The 15,160-nt window shown below is 36.4% G+C and overlaps 1 protein-coding gene across 1 annotated transcript in view; it reads left to right on the forward strand.

The window, feature by feature from the left end:
• Positions 1-15,160, forward strand: part of ABCA12 (ATP binding cassette subfamily A member 12) — a 175,972-nt gene that overhangs the window by 61,699 nt on the left and 99,113 nt on the right. The window contains exons 4-7 of the mRNA XM_049614967.1: positions 6,631-6,722; positions 9,860-9,957; positions 12,853-13,038; positions 14,692-14,870. Of these exons, the coding sequence (XP_049470924.1) occupies positions 6,631-6,722; positions 9,860-9,957; positions 12,853-13,038; positions 14,692-14,870 (555 nt within the window). The remainder of the gene's footprint in view (positions 1-6,630; positions 6,723-9,859; positions 9,958-12,852; positions 13,039-14,691; positions 14,871-15,160) is intronic.

Here is a 15,160-nt window from a genome sequence, read left to right on the forward strand (position 1 = left end):
TATATATATATATATATATATATATATATATATATATATACATACACACCACATTTTCTTTATCCATTCATCCATTGATGGACATTTGGGCTCTTCCCATAATTTGGCTGTTGTTGATAGTGCTGCTATAAACATTGGGGTGCATGTGTCCCTTCAAAAGAGCACACCTGTATCCCATGGATAGATGCCTAGTAGTGCAATTGCTGGGTCGTAGGGTGATTCTATTTTTAGTTTTTTGAGGAACCGCCATACTGTTTTCTGGGGTGGCTGCACTAGCTTGCATTGCCACCAACAACGCAAAGGAGATCCTCTTTCTCCGTATCCTCGCCAACACCTGTCGTTGCCTGAGTTGTTAATGTGAGCCATTCTGACAGGTGTCAGGTGGTATCTCATTGTGGTTTTGATTTGTATTTCCCTGATGATGAGTGATGTTGAGCATTGTTTCATGTGTCAGTTGGCCATCTGGACGCCTTTGGAGAAGTGTCTATTCATGTCTTTTGCCCATTTCTTCACTGGATTCTTTGTTTTTTGGGTGTTGAGTTTGATAAGTTCTGTGTAGATATTGGATACTAACCCTTTATCTGATATGTCATTTGCAAATATCTTTTCCCATTCTGTCAGTTGCCTTTTAGTTTTGCTGATTGTTTCCTTCACTGTGCAGAAGCTTTTTATTTTGATGAGGTCCTTTTTTGCTTTTGTTTGTTTCCCTTGCCTCTGGAGATGTGTTGAGTAAGAAGTTTCTGTGGCCAAGATCAAAGAGGTTTTTGCCTCGAGGATTTTGATGGCTTCCTGTCTTACATTGAGATCTTTCATCCATTTTGAGTTTACTTTTGTGAATGGCGTAAGAAAGTGGCCCAGGTTCATTCTTCTGCATGTCGCTGTCCAGTTCCCCCAGCACCACTTGCTGAAGAGACTGTCTTTATTCCATCGGATAGTCTTTCCTGCTTTGTCAAAGATTAGTTGGCCATATGTTTGTGGGTCCATTTCTGGGTTCTCTATTCTGTTCCATTGATCTGAGTGTCTGTTTCTGTTCCAGCACCATACTGTCTTGATGATTACAGCTTTGTAGTATAGCTTGAAGTCTGGGATTGTGATGCCTCCCACTTTGGTTTTCTTTTTCAAGATTGCTTTGGCTATTCTGGATCTTTTTTCTTCCATACAAATTTTAGGATTATTTTTCTAGCTCTGTGAAGAATGTTGGTGTTATTTTGATAGGGATTGCATTGAATATATAGATTGCTTTGGGTAGTATCGATATTTTAATAATATTTGTTCTTCCTATCCAGGAGCATGGAATCTTTTTCCATTTTTGTGTGTGTGTGTGTGTGTGTCTTCTTCAATTTCTTTCATAAGCTTTCTATATTTTTCAGTGTATAGATTTTTCACCTCTTTGGTTAGATTTATTCCTAGGTATTTTATGGGTTTTGGTGCAACTGTAAATGGGATCGATTCCTTGATTTCTCTTTCTGTTGCTCCATTGTTGGTGTATAGGAATGCAACCGATATCTGTGCGTTGATTTTATATCCTGCGACTTTGCTGAATTCATGAATCAATTCTAGGAGTTTTTTGGTGGAATATTTTGGGTTTTCCATAAAGGGTATCATGTCATCTGCAAAGAGTGAAACTTTGACCTCCTCCTGGCCGATTTGGATGCCTTTTATTTCTTTGTGTTGTCTGATCACAGAGGCTAAGACTTCCAATACTATGTTGAATAACAGTGGCAAGAGTGGACATCCCTGTCTTGTTCCTGACCTTAGGGGGAAAGCTCTCAGTTTTTCCCCATTAAGGATGATATTAGCGTTGGGTCATTCATATATGGCTTTTATGATCTTGAGGTATGATCCTTCTATCCCTACTTTCTTGAGGGTTTTTATCAAGAGAGGATGCTCTATTTTGTCAAATGCTTTCTCTGAATCTATTGAGAGGATCCTATGGTTCTTGTCCTTTCTTTTATTGATGTGATGAATCATGTTAATTGTTTTGCAGATATTGAATCAGCCCTACATCCCAGGTATAAATCCCACTTGGTCGTGGTGAATAATTTTTTTAATGTATTGTTGGATCCAGTTGGCTAATATCTTGTTGAGGATTTTTGCATCCATGTTCATCAGGGAGATTGGTCTATAGTTCTTTTTAGTGGGGTCTCTGTCTGGTTTTGGAATCAAGGTAATGGTGGATTCATAGAGTTTGGAAGTTTTCCTTCCATTTCTATTTTTTGGAACAGCTTCAAGAGAATGGGTGTTAACTCTTCCTTACATGTTGGGTAGAATTCCCCTGGAAAGCCATCTGGCCCTGGACTCTTGTTTTTTGGCAGATTTTTGATTACTCATTCAATTTCCTTACTGGTTTTCTATTTCTTCCTGTTTCAGTTTTGGTAGTGTATATGTTTCTAGGAATTTGTCCATTTCTTCCAGATTGCCCATTTTATTGGCATATAATTGCTCATAATATTCTCTTATTATTGTTTTTATTTCTGCTATGTTGGTTGTGATCTCTCCTCTTTCATTCTTGATTTTATTTATTTGGGTCCTTTCCTTTTTGTTTTTGATCAAACTGGCTAGTGGTTTATCAATTTTGTTAATTCTTTCAAAGAACCAGCTTCTGGTTTCATTGATCTGTTCTACTGTTTTTTTGGTTTTGATAACATTCATTTCTGCTCTAATCTTTATTATTTCCTGTCTTCTGCTGGTTTTGGGTTTTATTTGCTGTTCTTTTTCCAGCTCCTTAAGGCATAAGGTTAGGTTGTGTATCTGACATCTTTCTTCTTTCTTTAGGAAGGCCTGCATTGCTATATACTTTCCTCTTATGACCGCCTTTGCTGCATCCCAGAGGTTTTGGGTTGTGGTGTTATCATTTTCATTGGCTTCCATAAACTTTTTAATTTCCTCTTTAACGTCTTGATTAACCCATTCATTCTTTAGTAGGATGTTCTTCAGTCTCTAAGTATTTGTTACCTTTCCATATTTTTTCTTGTGGTTGGTTTCGAGTTTCATCACTTTGTGGTTTGAAAATATGCACGGTATGATCTTGATCTTTTTGTACTTACTTAGGCCTGATTTGTGTCCCAGTATATGGTCTATTCTGGAGAATGTTCCATGTGCACTGGAGAAGAATGTATATTCTGCTGCTTTAGGATGTAATGTTCTGAATGTATCTGTTAAGTCCTTCTGGCCCAGTGTGTCATTCAAAGCCATTGTTTTCCTTATTGATTGTTTGATTAGATGATCTGTCCATTGCTGTGAGTGGGGTGTTGAAGTCTCCTATTTTTATGGTATTACTATCGATAAGTTTATGTTTGTGATTAATTGAGTTATATATTTAGGTGCTTCCACAGTTGGCACATAAATGTTTACAATTGTTAGGTCTTCTTGGTGGATAGGCCCCTTGATTATGATATAATGCCCTTCTGCATCTCTTGTTACAGTCTTTATTTTAAAGTCTAGATTGTCTGATACAAGTATGACTACTCCAGCTTTCTTTTGTTGCCCATTAGCATGATAAATGGTTCTCCATCCCCTTATTTTCAATCTGAAGCTGTCTTTAGGTCTAAAGTGGGTCACTTGTAAACAGCATATAGATGGATCTTGTTTTCTTATCCATTCTGTAACCCTATTTCTTTTGATTGGAGCATTGAGTCCACGGACGTTTAGAGTGAGCACTGAAAGATATGAATTTATTGCCATTATGATGCTTGTAGGGTGTTTTCTCTTTTAAGGACAGACACAGGTATGCAACAATGGAGGGAAAGCTAAGCTTTTAAAAACAAACAAACAAACAAACAAAAATAACACAATTTCCTTAGCTATCTGTTCTTCTATTTAACAAAAAATTAATGTTTATTTATTTTTGAGAGACAGAGACAGAGTATGAGTGGGCAGTGGGCAGAGAGAGAGGGAGATACAGAATCTGAAGCAGGCTCCAGGCTCTGAGCTGTCAGCACAGAGCCCCATGTGGGGCTTGAACCCAGAGACCATGAGATCGTGACCTGAGCCAAAGTTGGATGCTTAACGAACTGAGCCACCTAAGTGCCCCTTGTGGTTTCCATTTTAAGAGCTTAAAGACAATAGTTTTTTAAAAAAATTTTTTTAACGTTTATTTATTTTTGGGACAGAGAGAGACAGAGCATGAACTGGGGAGGGGCAGAGAGAGAGGGAGACACAGAATCGGAAGCAGGCTCCAGGCTCTGAGCCATCAGCCCAGAGCCTGACACGGGGCTCGAACTCACGGACCATGAGATCGTGACCTGAGCTGAAGTCAGACGCTTAACCGACTGAGCCACCCAGGCGCCCCAAGACAATAGTTTTTTGTGCAGTGGCAATGGACATATGCTATCACACCACATTTTGTAAATGCAAAATAAAACTGGGAGGAATTTGCAGGCAGTTGAACAGCAAAGCCCACATGATATCCTGATCTCTCACCCCAACAAAAAGGCAAACCAAGGCCACATACAGGAAAGGGACCACCTCCCCACTCCTGTAATATGGAATGGGTGGTGACCATGTAACCACGGGTACTTCCTGATCAAGGACAGGTCCTGTTAGGAGAGAAGCATCTGTAGTTCCTTGTCTGGAAGCTGCCATTTTATTGTTGAGCAGATGCAGACTTGCTGAGCCAGAGGCTTGCTGGGAAGGAGATGAGCTTTTTTTCTTTGGTCTTTAAAGAATATTTGAAGGAGTAGTTTTAGGACCCTTTTCTGAATGTGGGAAGATGGGCAAAGTGTCCTCTGTCTCTTAACTTACATTTTCTTTGTTTCCTATCACCTCTTCTTCTGTTTTTCTTTCCAGCTCTCCTTTGTTATTCAGTCTCTGTTTTCTCTTGCTCCCTGTTTGCTCATGTTGATCTTTGTCATTCTCCTTTTGGTTTTTGTTGCTGTCCCTATTCCTTAAAATTTTTATGAAGGTAGTTTTCCCCTTTATTTTCAAAATGTGTTGATATTCAATAGTCCTCCTTATAGCATTTCAAGCTGAACTAAAAAAAAAATGTTAAGAAAAAAGAAAAGTGAACCTGACTTTCTCAAACTTTCTAAAACTTCTGTTTGAGAGAAGGGAAAAGGTACAGGTCAATTCTTATTTATATCTGAGCAGTTTTCCCATCCAAATAGTCAGCATAAGGAATGTAAAAAGATTTTGGGGAATACAGTCATGGTCATGAATAATTCAAATATACATTAAGAATGCAGAACTTTTGGAGCAACCAGTGCATTTTATAGAGAATATTGGAAAAACACTAGGGAATGAAAACAAATATCACCTCTTCTTACCATTTTTACTAAAAGGACACACTAAAAAAGAAAAAAAAAACAGATTTTTTTTCCCAATTATAAATCACAGTGTACCCTGGAACCATGATTCAGATCTTGTTTCTAAAAAGGAAGTTAAATTGAAATCTCAACCATAAGTGGAACTTCTTGCTTTTTCACTATTATATTTTTATATCCATCCTTATGTATCTTAAGTAAGCTTTTTTATAAACAAGTACACAAAGTTCACCAACTTTTAGGAATTCCAAAAAGTGTTCACATCCAGGCATCGGACTGATTTCAGTCTTGAAATATGTACATTTATTTTGGACACTTAGTTTAGATATATCATGTTTTCCAGAAAGTATGATTATCTCCATTTTAATAATCAACTAAAGAGGAAGTGAATTTTTAAAAAGAAGGTTCCTAAAGGTCCAGTAATGTTTCCTTCCCAAAGCTACTGTGACCATGATAATGCAGGGATTCCTGGCACCACAATGCTATGTTGCCGCATTGATGCATCCAGTACAATAAAAAGTCTACTTACATCACCATACATTCCTTTAACACCTGGTGCCACCTGTAATGGCAACAGCCACAGAGCTTGGCACAGACTAGACATTCAATAAAGGTGTGTTCTTTTCTTTCTTCCTTGTACCTGTCTTGTAAAGATATATTTTCTTTCTTTCCTTTTCTTTTTCTTTTCTTTTCTTTTCTTTTCTTTTCTTTTCTTTTCTTTTCTTTCAAGGTTAACAAATAAGCATACCTTTGTTTCAGTCCCTGAAGCACAAGCATCCTTGAGCTCTCATCTCTTTGGAATCCCTCATCTTTTTAAATGAAATGTGTATATATATATATATATATATATATATACACACACATATATATATATATGATATTATATGATATAATATCATATATATCATATATATCCTATATAGAAGATATATATATCATCTATATATCCTATATATATGATCATCCTATATAGATGGTATATATATATATACATATATACTCAGGTATATATATGATATATAGATGATATATATACCATCTATATAGGATATATAGATATATATGTATCATAATTATTTCCAATATTTAACTCTAATGTCTTTTAAAAATAATTTCCTTTTTACAAGATAAAAGTAAAAATAACTAAACATCATCCAGGCCATTTTGTCTGAATAAAAATTTACCTTGTAGGAGAGCGTCTAACTTCATTGGTGTGTGGTTAGGTGAGTTCTTCCATTACAATCCTAGAAAGTAAATTAAAAATTTGAAAGTCCTTGGAGAGCCCTGGTATCTGCCATATAATACATTGCTGTAACTAACTGAAATTAATGTGGGTGAAGTTATAGAGTTCTTGCTTTTTCTTCTCTAGTGAAATTCTGAGAAAGTCATCCAACCTGGAGAAGGACAGCAATTTATCACTCCAGAGCACCAAAGTTCCAGAAAGAAGGCACACATCACCGGGTAAGCTATTCTCTTCTCTCGAGTTTAGAGCAGGCCTTTTGGAACAGCCAGCAAGTTCTAGTGTTTGAAAGGGTTATACTTTTAACTTTTCAAACAGAGATGGAATGCCTAGAATATTCCTCAGAGACCTAAATGTTCCTTAAGGTTGCCTGAGTGTGGCAGTGCAATTATGCAAAGTTCTTGAGATAATTGGAAATTAAGTTCTTACTAAAATACTTTCTAGGAGCAAAAGCCTAGATGGTGCGAAATATGATGTTGAGAATTGCTCACTTTCCCAGAATCGGCTAGGGACTGTAGTTGTCTGCAATTAGATGATGCTGGGATGTTTAGAAAGCCCAGTAATAAAAAATGACCATTTGCAACAACATGGGTGGACCTAGAAGGTATAACACTAAGTGAAGTAAGTCAGTCAGAGAGAGACACATGCCAAATAATTTCACTCCTATATGGAATTTAAGAAACAAAACAAGTGAGCAAATAAGGAAAAAGGAGACAAACCAGAAACCTTTCTTAAATACAGAGAACAAACTGGTGGTTGCCAGAGGGTGGTGAGTGGGGGAAGGGGTGAAATAGATAAAGATCACTTACCTGATGAGCACTGAGTAATGTATGTAAGTATTGAATCACCCTATTGTACACCTGAAACTAATACAATGCTCTATGTTAATTTCATTTCAATGTAAAACAAAGAAAAAATTATTGAATGAAGTCCTGGAAATTTGCCCAAACTGTTCATTTCACAGATGAGGAATATGAGGCCCGACCAAGTTCTCTGCCCTGTCTATGCCTATCCAGCAGACCTGCTACTAGAGCAGCAGCCAAGCCAGGACTCTTTCCACTCCGCCCTTGTTCCTCCCCAGCAGTGCTCAGTATCAGTCTTTCAGCGGGACTGTGTGCTTCCTTTACAGCTGCGCCAGGGGCCCTCCCAGTTTAGTGTGCAGAAAACCTTCTGGCTGAACTACCTGAGCCTTACACCAAGTAATTCTGATGCAGATTGCCTTAAGAAACTCATTAGAAGCCATAAATCGCTGATAAACTCTCAAAAAAGCAGGACTATTTTATATTCGTTTGACAAATATTTATAGGATGCCCACTATCATGTAAGCTCGGTCCTATGTCCTGGGGATATATTAGTGAACAAAACAAAGATTCCTGTATGTTTGGAACATGATTGGTGCTCTGAAAAAAAAAAAAAAGTACCTTTAAAAATGCCATGGAATATTTAAGATTCTATAACATTGTGTAAGTTGGTACAGCCACTGTGGAAAACAGTATGGAGGTTCCTTAAAAAATTAAAAATAGAAATACCACATTATCCTATAATTCCGCTACTGGGTGTTTACTCAAATAAAATGATATGCTAATTTGAAAAGATATATGCACCCCTGTGTTTATTGCAGCACTATTTACAATAGCCAAGACATGGGAACAACCAAAGTGTTCAATGGATACATGAATAAAGATATGGTGTACGCACACACACACATGCACGCACACACACAGATATATATATACACACTGGAATATTATGCTACCATAAAAAAGGATAAGTAAGATCTTTCCATTTGCAATAACATGGCTGGACATAGAGGGTATTATGCTAAGTGAAATAAGCCAGACTGAGAGAGATAAATACCATATGATTTCACTCATAAGTGGAACCTAAAAAACAAAACAAAATAAAACTAATGAATAAACAGACAAAAAGAACTAAACCGATAAAGACAGGTCACCAGACAGATCACCAGACAGATTGCCAGAGGGAAGGGGGAGGGAGGACAGACAAAATGAGTGAGAGGGAGTGAGAGATACAGGCTTTCAGTTATGGAATAAACAAGTCACAGGAATAAAGGACACAGAACTGGAAATAGGGAATAAAGTCAATGATGTTGTAATAGTGTTGTATGGTAACAGGCAATAACTACACTTGTGAGCATAGTATACCATATAGATTTGTTGAATCACTATGTTGTAGACCTAAAACTAATATAACCTTGTGTGTCAACTACCCCCCCAAAAAACAAAACAAAACAAAACAAAACAAAATAACTATGCATTAAATAACATTCCAATACAAGTTGATGAACCAAATGAAAAAGGTCCTGTTGTGTTAATGTAAGAGGAATACGATGGTGAGTGGTTCTGAGGAGTTAATGTTCTATCGTGAATGATCTGAGGGTATTTGGCTGAGTAGCTTAAAGCACAGTAGAAATAAGATTATAGTGTTGTGGTCTAGTAAGCTTTGCTTTGCTCAGTAGCCACAGATTATGTCTCTTACCCTCTCCACTCATCTCACAAATGTATCGCCTGGTCCAGAGGAATCAGTTGGTAAATTCTTCAGCCCCACAGGCATTATAATAAAACGTAGGCCCTACTGATGATAGATCACTGGATTTTTGAATACTAAGATTCTTTGCTGTGAGGATAACTAACTGTCTAAAACGTATAAAAGGTAACATACTGGCTTACTGAACATCCATGCTATGGGGATGAACATAATCTTCTAGCTAATGCTCCTAACCCAGAACACCCCACCACATCATAAATAGTACTAGATGAGGCTACTTTGAGAATTGCTTAATTAGAGTATACTGTAGTCTGGACTAATTGCTTCATCCCATTTATTTGATCTGAAATATCTTTCAGAAAACACTTTGGGGAGGAAGGAATTTATGATCCTAAGCAGATTTTAGCCTCCCGATTGAATAATTAAAAAGAAAACCATTATCACCAGATGTGCATTGGCAGATCCTTTGAACAGATGTTAGATATGATGGATCTGTGGAGCTCGTGGAGACACCTCAAATCCTCCAGGCCTGCACAGAAATGATGTACTTTATTAGGCAATAATATTGGTGATGAAGTTTAATGACATAAACTGGAATGAAAGCAAATGACATCTAAGCTGATTGGAAAAAACCCAAGAGCAGACCAAAACCATCACAATTTTATGTGAAAAGAAATAATGATGAAATTTGCTGTTTTACCAGTTCAAAATTTTCATGGAAGATGCATATTGAGCACATTCTTGCTTTGGGGTATATAAGGGCACAAGTGATATTTACGGATTCTTGTGTGAATCTGTCCATTTTTGTGTGTCTATTTAGAATGCTAATCTGTTCTTTTTTCTATTGCAGCCACAGTATTTCCCAGTACCAGTTCTAATTTGGAAAGTATGGGAACAGATACTTTCAATGGTAGTCAAATCCTTGCCCGAATCCTTGGTTTGGAAAAGGTAATTTCACTCAGTTTTGTAATGGACTGATAATAAATAGCAGTTGAACAAATACCTTAATAAAAGGAATTCCCAAACAGGAAGAGATTTGGGACACCCTCCCATTTGGAGTAATATCTCAGGGAAATTCTTTTCTTAGGAGCTCTTCCATAAAAAGCTTAATTCTTGGGGCGCCTGAGTGGCTCAGTTGCTTAAGCATACGAATTCGGCTCAGGTCGTGATCTCACGATCTGTGGGTTTGAGCCCTGCATTGGGCTCTGTGCTGACAGCTCAGATCCTGGAGCCTGCTGTATATTCTGTGTCTCCTTCTCTCTCTGCCCCTCTCCCACTTGCACTCTGTCTCTCTCTTTGTCTGTCAAAAATAAACATTAAAAAAAAAAAAGCTTAATTCTCAGACATTCTGAATTCTTTAAGGTCTTGGACATTTATTTACTTCCCTGTTAAGTCCCTTAATCAAACTTAAGATTTTCCTTTAGTTAGAGATAGGGTGGCATTGCATATGATCTAATTTTCTGAAACAGGGAAGAAAAAAACGAATATGAAAGCATATGAAGCTCTAACACTCATTAAACTTGCTGCCTCATCCATACTGATCATGCCTTTGGAAAATTTGGAGCTATGGAAAATATCTACCTGAAGTAGCAAAGTCCTTTTGCTTAGTGTAGTTTGGAGAGCTGACATATCTATCCCTTTGTTCACCAGTCATTTATTTTAAGATTTCAGATGCAAAAAAAAATAATCATAATTTCTATCAGAGGCATAAACTGGCAGCCTATGAGTTAAGTGTGTGTGTGTGCGCGCGCGCGTGTGTCTGAAAGGTTTGTGTAGGGATATTAGGAAATTGAATTTGAACGCTTTTACACAGAACAGGTACTCTTCTGTTGACCACAGTCCCCACTTTTCCTTACTGTCTTTTATCCAGCCAGATTCATACATTTATTTGGCTAGCCTCTGTAGGCATTTGAGTCTTCCTTTATGTGCTCTTCAGACATCAAAAAGAGATCATTTTCAACATTTTCTAATAGACTTCTCTCTCTCTGTCTCTCTCTCACTGTCTCTGTCTCTGTCATATGCACATGTACACATATGCATTTTAAATAATATATTCATATTTTACGTAGTAGACGTTTCTTCCATCTGGATGGAACATAGGAAATAGGACATAACTTTGACTTTTATTCATATTCCAGTGATCATAACCTCTGCTGCTTAATATGTCTCTGTTAGTTACCCTTAAAAACATTCTGTATAAATGAGGCATCTCAATAAACTGGTTTATGTAAATAAGCCAAAGGTTTACAACACAAAAAGGGATTCCAAGAAAGGCACTATTACCCATCAGGACAATTCTGCCAGTGTTGGCTGAAATATAAGACTTTCCCCATTTGGTTCAGTCTAGATTTTGAAAGTCTAGTTTCAACAGTAATAATATTTGAGATACCTAAAGCACCCTATTTGGCATAAGAAGCCCCCAATATGCTCAGTTAATTCCAATGTAAACCCTCCCTAAATTAGGCCAGTATGTAAATAGGGGAAAGTTATTTTATTCCATTTCTATTTCTTCCATATTGGTTCCTAGAAGCAAATAGTCTTGCATTGGATCAGCTAAATTCTTTAATATATAGAATAAAAATGCTATCCTCAAAAATACCGCCTTATTGTGTTGAAACTCCAAAATTATTTTTCTCACATGGAATGAAATTTCAGAATTTTGTGAGGCAGCACAGAGTCATAGATCCAGTGGAGATAAGTCAAAAATTGATTTTCTATGTATAGATACATATTTTTAGAGTAGTTGGAGCAAGGAAGGGATGTCAAAATCAGGATGATATGTTGATGCCTGTGTCAGCGATCTCTCTGATTCCTCTTTCTTTCTCTTTCCTGCTTTCTGCAACCCTTGCAAAAATGAGTAGAGAAATCATTTTGGAGTGAGTTTATGTGTAATGTTAAGAAAGAGATATGGATGAATGGCTCGAGGACTTGGCATTTACAGTATATCCTGGAATAAGTGGATCCTGTCTTGTTCCATTCACTTAGAAGTTGCATCACTAGGAGGAAGAGTGTAGCTTCTGTGACATAGTCTTAAGGGGAAAATAAAGTTAATTGCCCCTCACCTAACAGGGTTCTAAGAATTAATTGTTAGGAAGGACCCATTAGATATTATAACTAATATAATTGGCTCTATAAAGACCTAAAAACCTAAAATGGTCAATGTGATCACTATTCTACCTACAATCAGTGCCCTGTCTGGTCTGTACTGTGAAATATATGAAGACTTAGGATGATTCCATTATGAAAATGCTTTCCACTTATTGCATCTGTTAATTATATACCTTTATGTGTTTTCATGCATATGTTTTCCTTTTCTCTTCATATGCATACTTCTTAAATGAAGTATTTCTTTCCATATGAAATGTAATCCATGTTTGTCCACTTCACTAAAAACACTGTTTGTCTTGGACTCTGAAGCTCCCCCTCTTTGGAAGTCTTCCAGAGATCACAGCCACTTTCCCAGGAAGTGTCACAACGAGTTAGGACACCTGAGTTTGCTGCTAAAAGCCCAGGAGAAACTCAGATTTTTACATCTGACGATTTTTGCGAGAAAAGACCTGGTGCATTTAGCTTCTCTGGTCAGAGACAGGAAATGAGTTCAGTTAAACAAGTCATATCTGAATCATGTAAATCACAACAGTGACAAGAATGGCCACATTCACACATTCTCTTGTAACTTGTAATAAATAAACCGAGTGTATTTTAGTGTTATTTGAATAGTAGCTATAATGCAGGACCTTAAAATGGCTATTATGAAAACAAGTCCATTTCCTTGAAGACAAGAATATTTCATATCTGTATGTACTGACATCATTATCCCACTCTTCTCTCACACATTTTTAGCTGTTAAAGCAAAATTCAACTTCAGAAGACATTCGGAGAGAACTGTGTGATAGCTATCCAGACTATATTGCCCATTATGCCTTCTCTTGGACCACCCTAGGGAAAAACGTTTTTAACAGATTTTGCCTATCCAATATGACCTTTTTAGAGTCTTCTCTTCATGAACTAACAAACCAATTCTCTCAGGTGAGTGTAAACATTTTAATTTGATCAAGACCTCTTAAACAATGAAAGGACATGTATTGTTTCCAGTCTTGTATCCACAAATAATTCAATTTGAGTCAAAGGGCAAGTCCATAGCCCACATGGACCGGGAAATATTGACTTGAATATGTGCTCACCCTTAGCATGAATTCCTCACACAGAGATTCACACACAGTATCTCATTCTAAGTAATATCTGCCTTCCATTGAAATGTTCAGGATTGAAGTGATTTCAATGCTGAACCAAAAATATTGCATTTTGGTTAATGTAGACACATCTTTGTAGGTGGCTTTCCTCTATGGTGAATGAAGATTGTTTTCTCTTGAGATATTTAAGTAAGATTACTCAGGATGTCATATAAGTTTAATAATTAAACTACTGGAGCCATATAACTCTCAGAAGTTAGAGTAATGGGTGATCTTTTTAATTTTTCTCATTAACATGAAGCCTACTTTGAAAAACTGATTTTTGATGAAACAATATATTCCTCTCCCCCAAAACATTGTACATTAGGGGTAAGGACTTTATATTGTAAAGTGGTAATGACCACTTTTATATGCTATTCTTACACTACGATGTGCAAATTTAACAAAACCCCACATATGGTGAAAGGTCTCAAAAATATTCAGAATTTTCTTGAAATTTCATAAGCAAGAATAAATGATACATGTCCACTTCTGATATTTTCCTCTTGGTTCTCTGAATTTTATTGTAATTTTTGTTAAGTTCAGAATGCTTGAACTATCTTTAGTAATCTGAGTTTTCCAAATGAACTGGGTTAGAGACAGTGTTATAATAACCCCAATCCAACTTAGAGCACTTAAAATGCTTTCTAAACAAATTCAGCAGTCATGTAGAGTAAAATGTGTGCTTAAGAATATATTGTTCAAAATCACATTCTCAGCATGAAAGAACTTCAATTACAACTGAACAAAAGCCTGACTTTACCAATATGATTGAGTTTATTAAGAAAATTACTTTGGGTGGGAATATAATGAAAAAATACTTTACTTTGAAAGTACTACCTGGGTCCTATGATCCAGAGCAAGACCAAAGGTCATGGTTTTTGTTATTTGCTTGCTTGTAAGATGTGATTATTATATATATTCATTTACTATACAAATGATTTATTATACTAAAGTTCCTGATATCGCAACAGAACATTGGAAATATTTTATCCCATTAAGTATGTGTGTATGTGTAATTATAATAGTAAATATATATAGTTTTAAGGGTTCTGTACCCAAATAATAGAAAGTCTACTAATGGATATAGAGAAGATATGTCTGTAACTTCTAAACCAGATACCCTTGGGAAAAACAAAAATATTGCCTAGAACCTAATTTCATTTTAAGGAATTAAAAAATGTAATTTAAAATATTTTATATAAATAGAAACATAGCTCTGTTAACCAAGCTTGAAATATGCTAATTTCTGGAGGCATAGGAAAAAAATCCAATTATGTTTAAGAATATTAGAAATGGTTATAATTTTTCAGAGTAAAGGATGATTTCATATTGTATGACAATCAGAAAGAATTATGTGAAAATCTAAATTTTTAATGTTTCCCAAAACAGTAAGCCACGTGATTACAAATGCCGAACTCTCACTTTGCGCTGTTTGTTATTTTATAAGATATCAAGTGATCCCAACAACCAGAAGACAGTATTTCAGGAAATGGTCAAAGTGCTGTCCTTCTTCTCACAAGTGCAAGAGCAGACTGCTGTGTGGCAGCTCCTTTCTAGTTTTCCAAGTGTATTCCAGAATGAGACGACACTGAGCAATCTGCTTGATGTTCTTCGAAATGCAAACAGGTAAGAAAATATGAGAAGCAAGTGGGACATTACTATTCACAAAGAAGCCTTTTTTTTCTTTTTCTTTTTTTTTTTTTTGTAATGGTACCTGTAAGGATCACTGGTAGGTAAGTGATTTAAACATGGAGCAGATAATCCTTCACCTTTTTGCAAAATTTATCAATGAAGATGAGGGTATTAGTTAAGCAAAGAAAAAAATAACCAGTGGAACTTCAGGGTTATCCAAGTACATGAAGAAGTGAGGAGGAACAGTAACTTAACAAATGTATTGTCAGTTGGTATTGCAGACC

This window comes from Panthera uncia (genome assembly GCF_023721935.1).
Source record: "Panthera uncia isolate 11264 chromosome C1 unlocalized genomic scaffold, Puncia_PCG_1.0 HiC_scaffold_3, whole genome shotgun sequence".
Taxonomy (NCBI): Eukaryota; Metazoa; Chordata; class Mammalia; order Carnivora; family Felidae; genus Panthera; species Panthera uncia.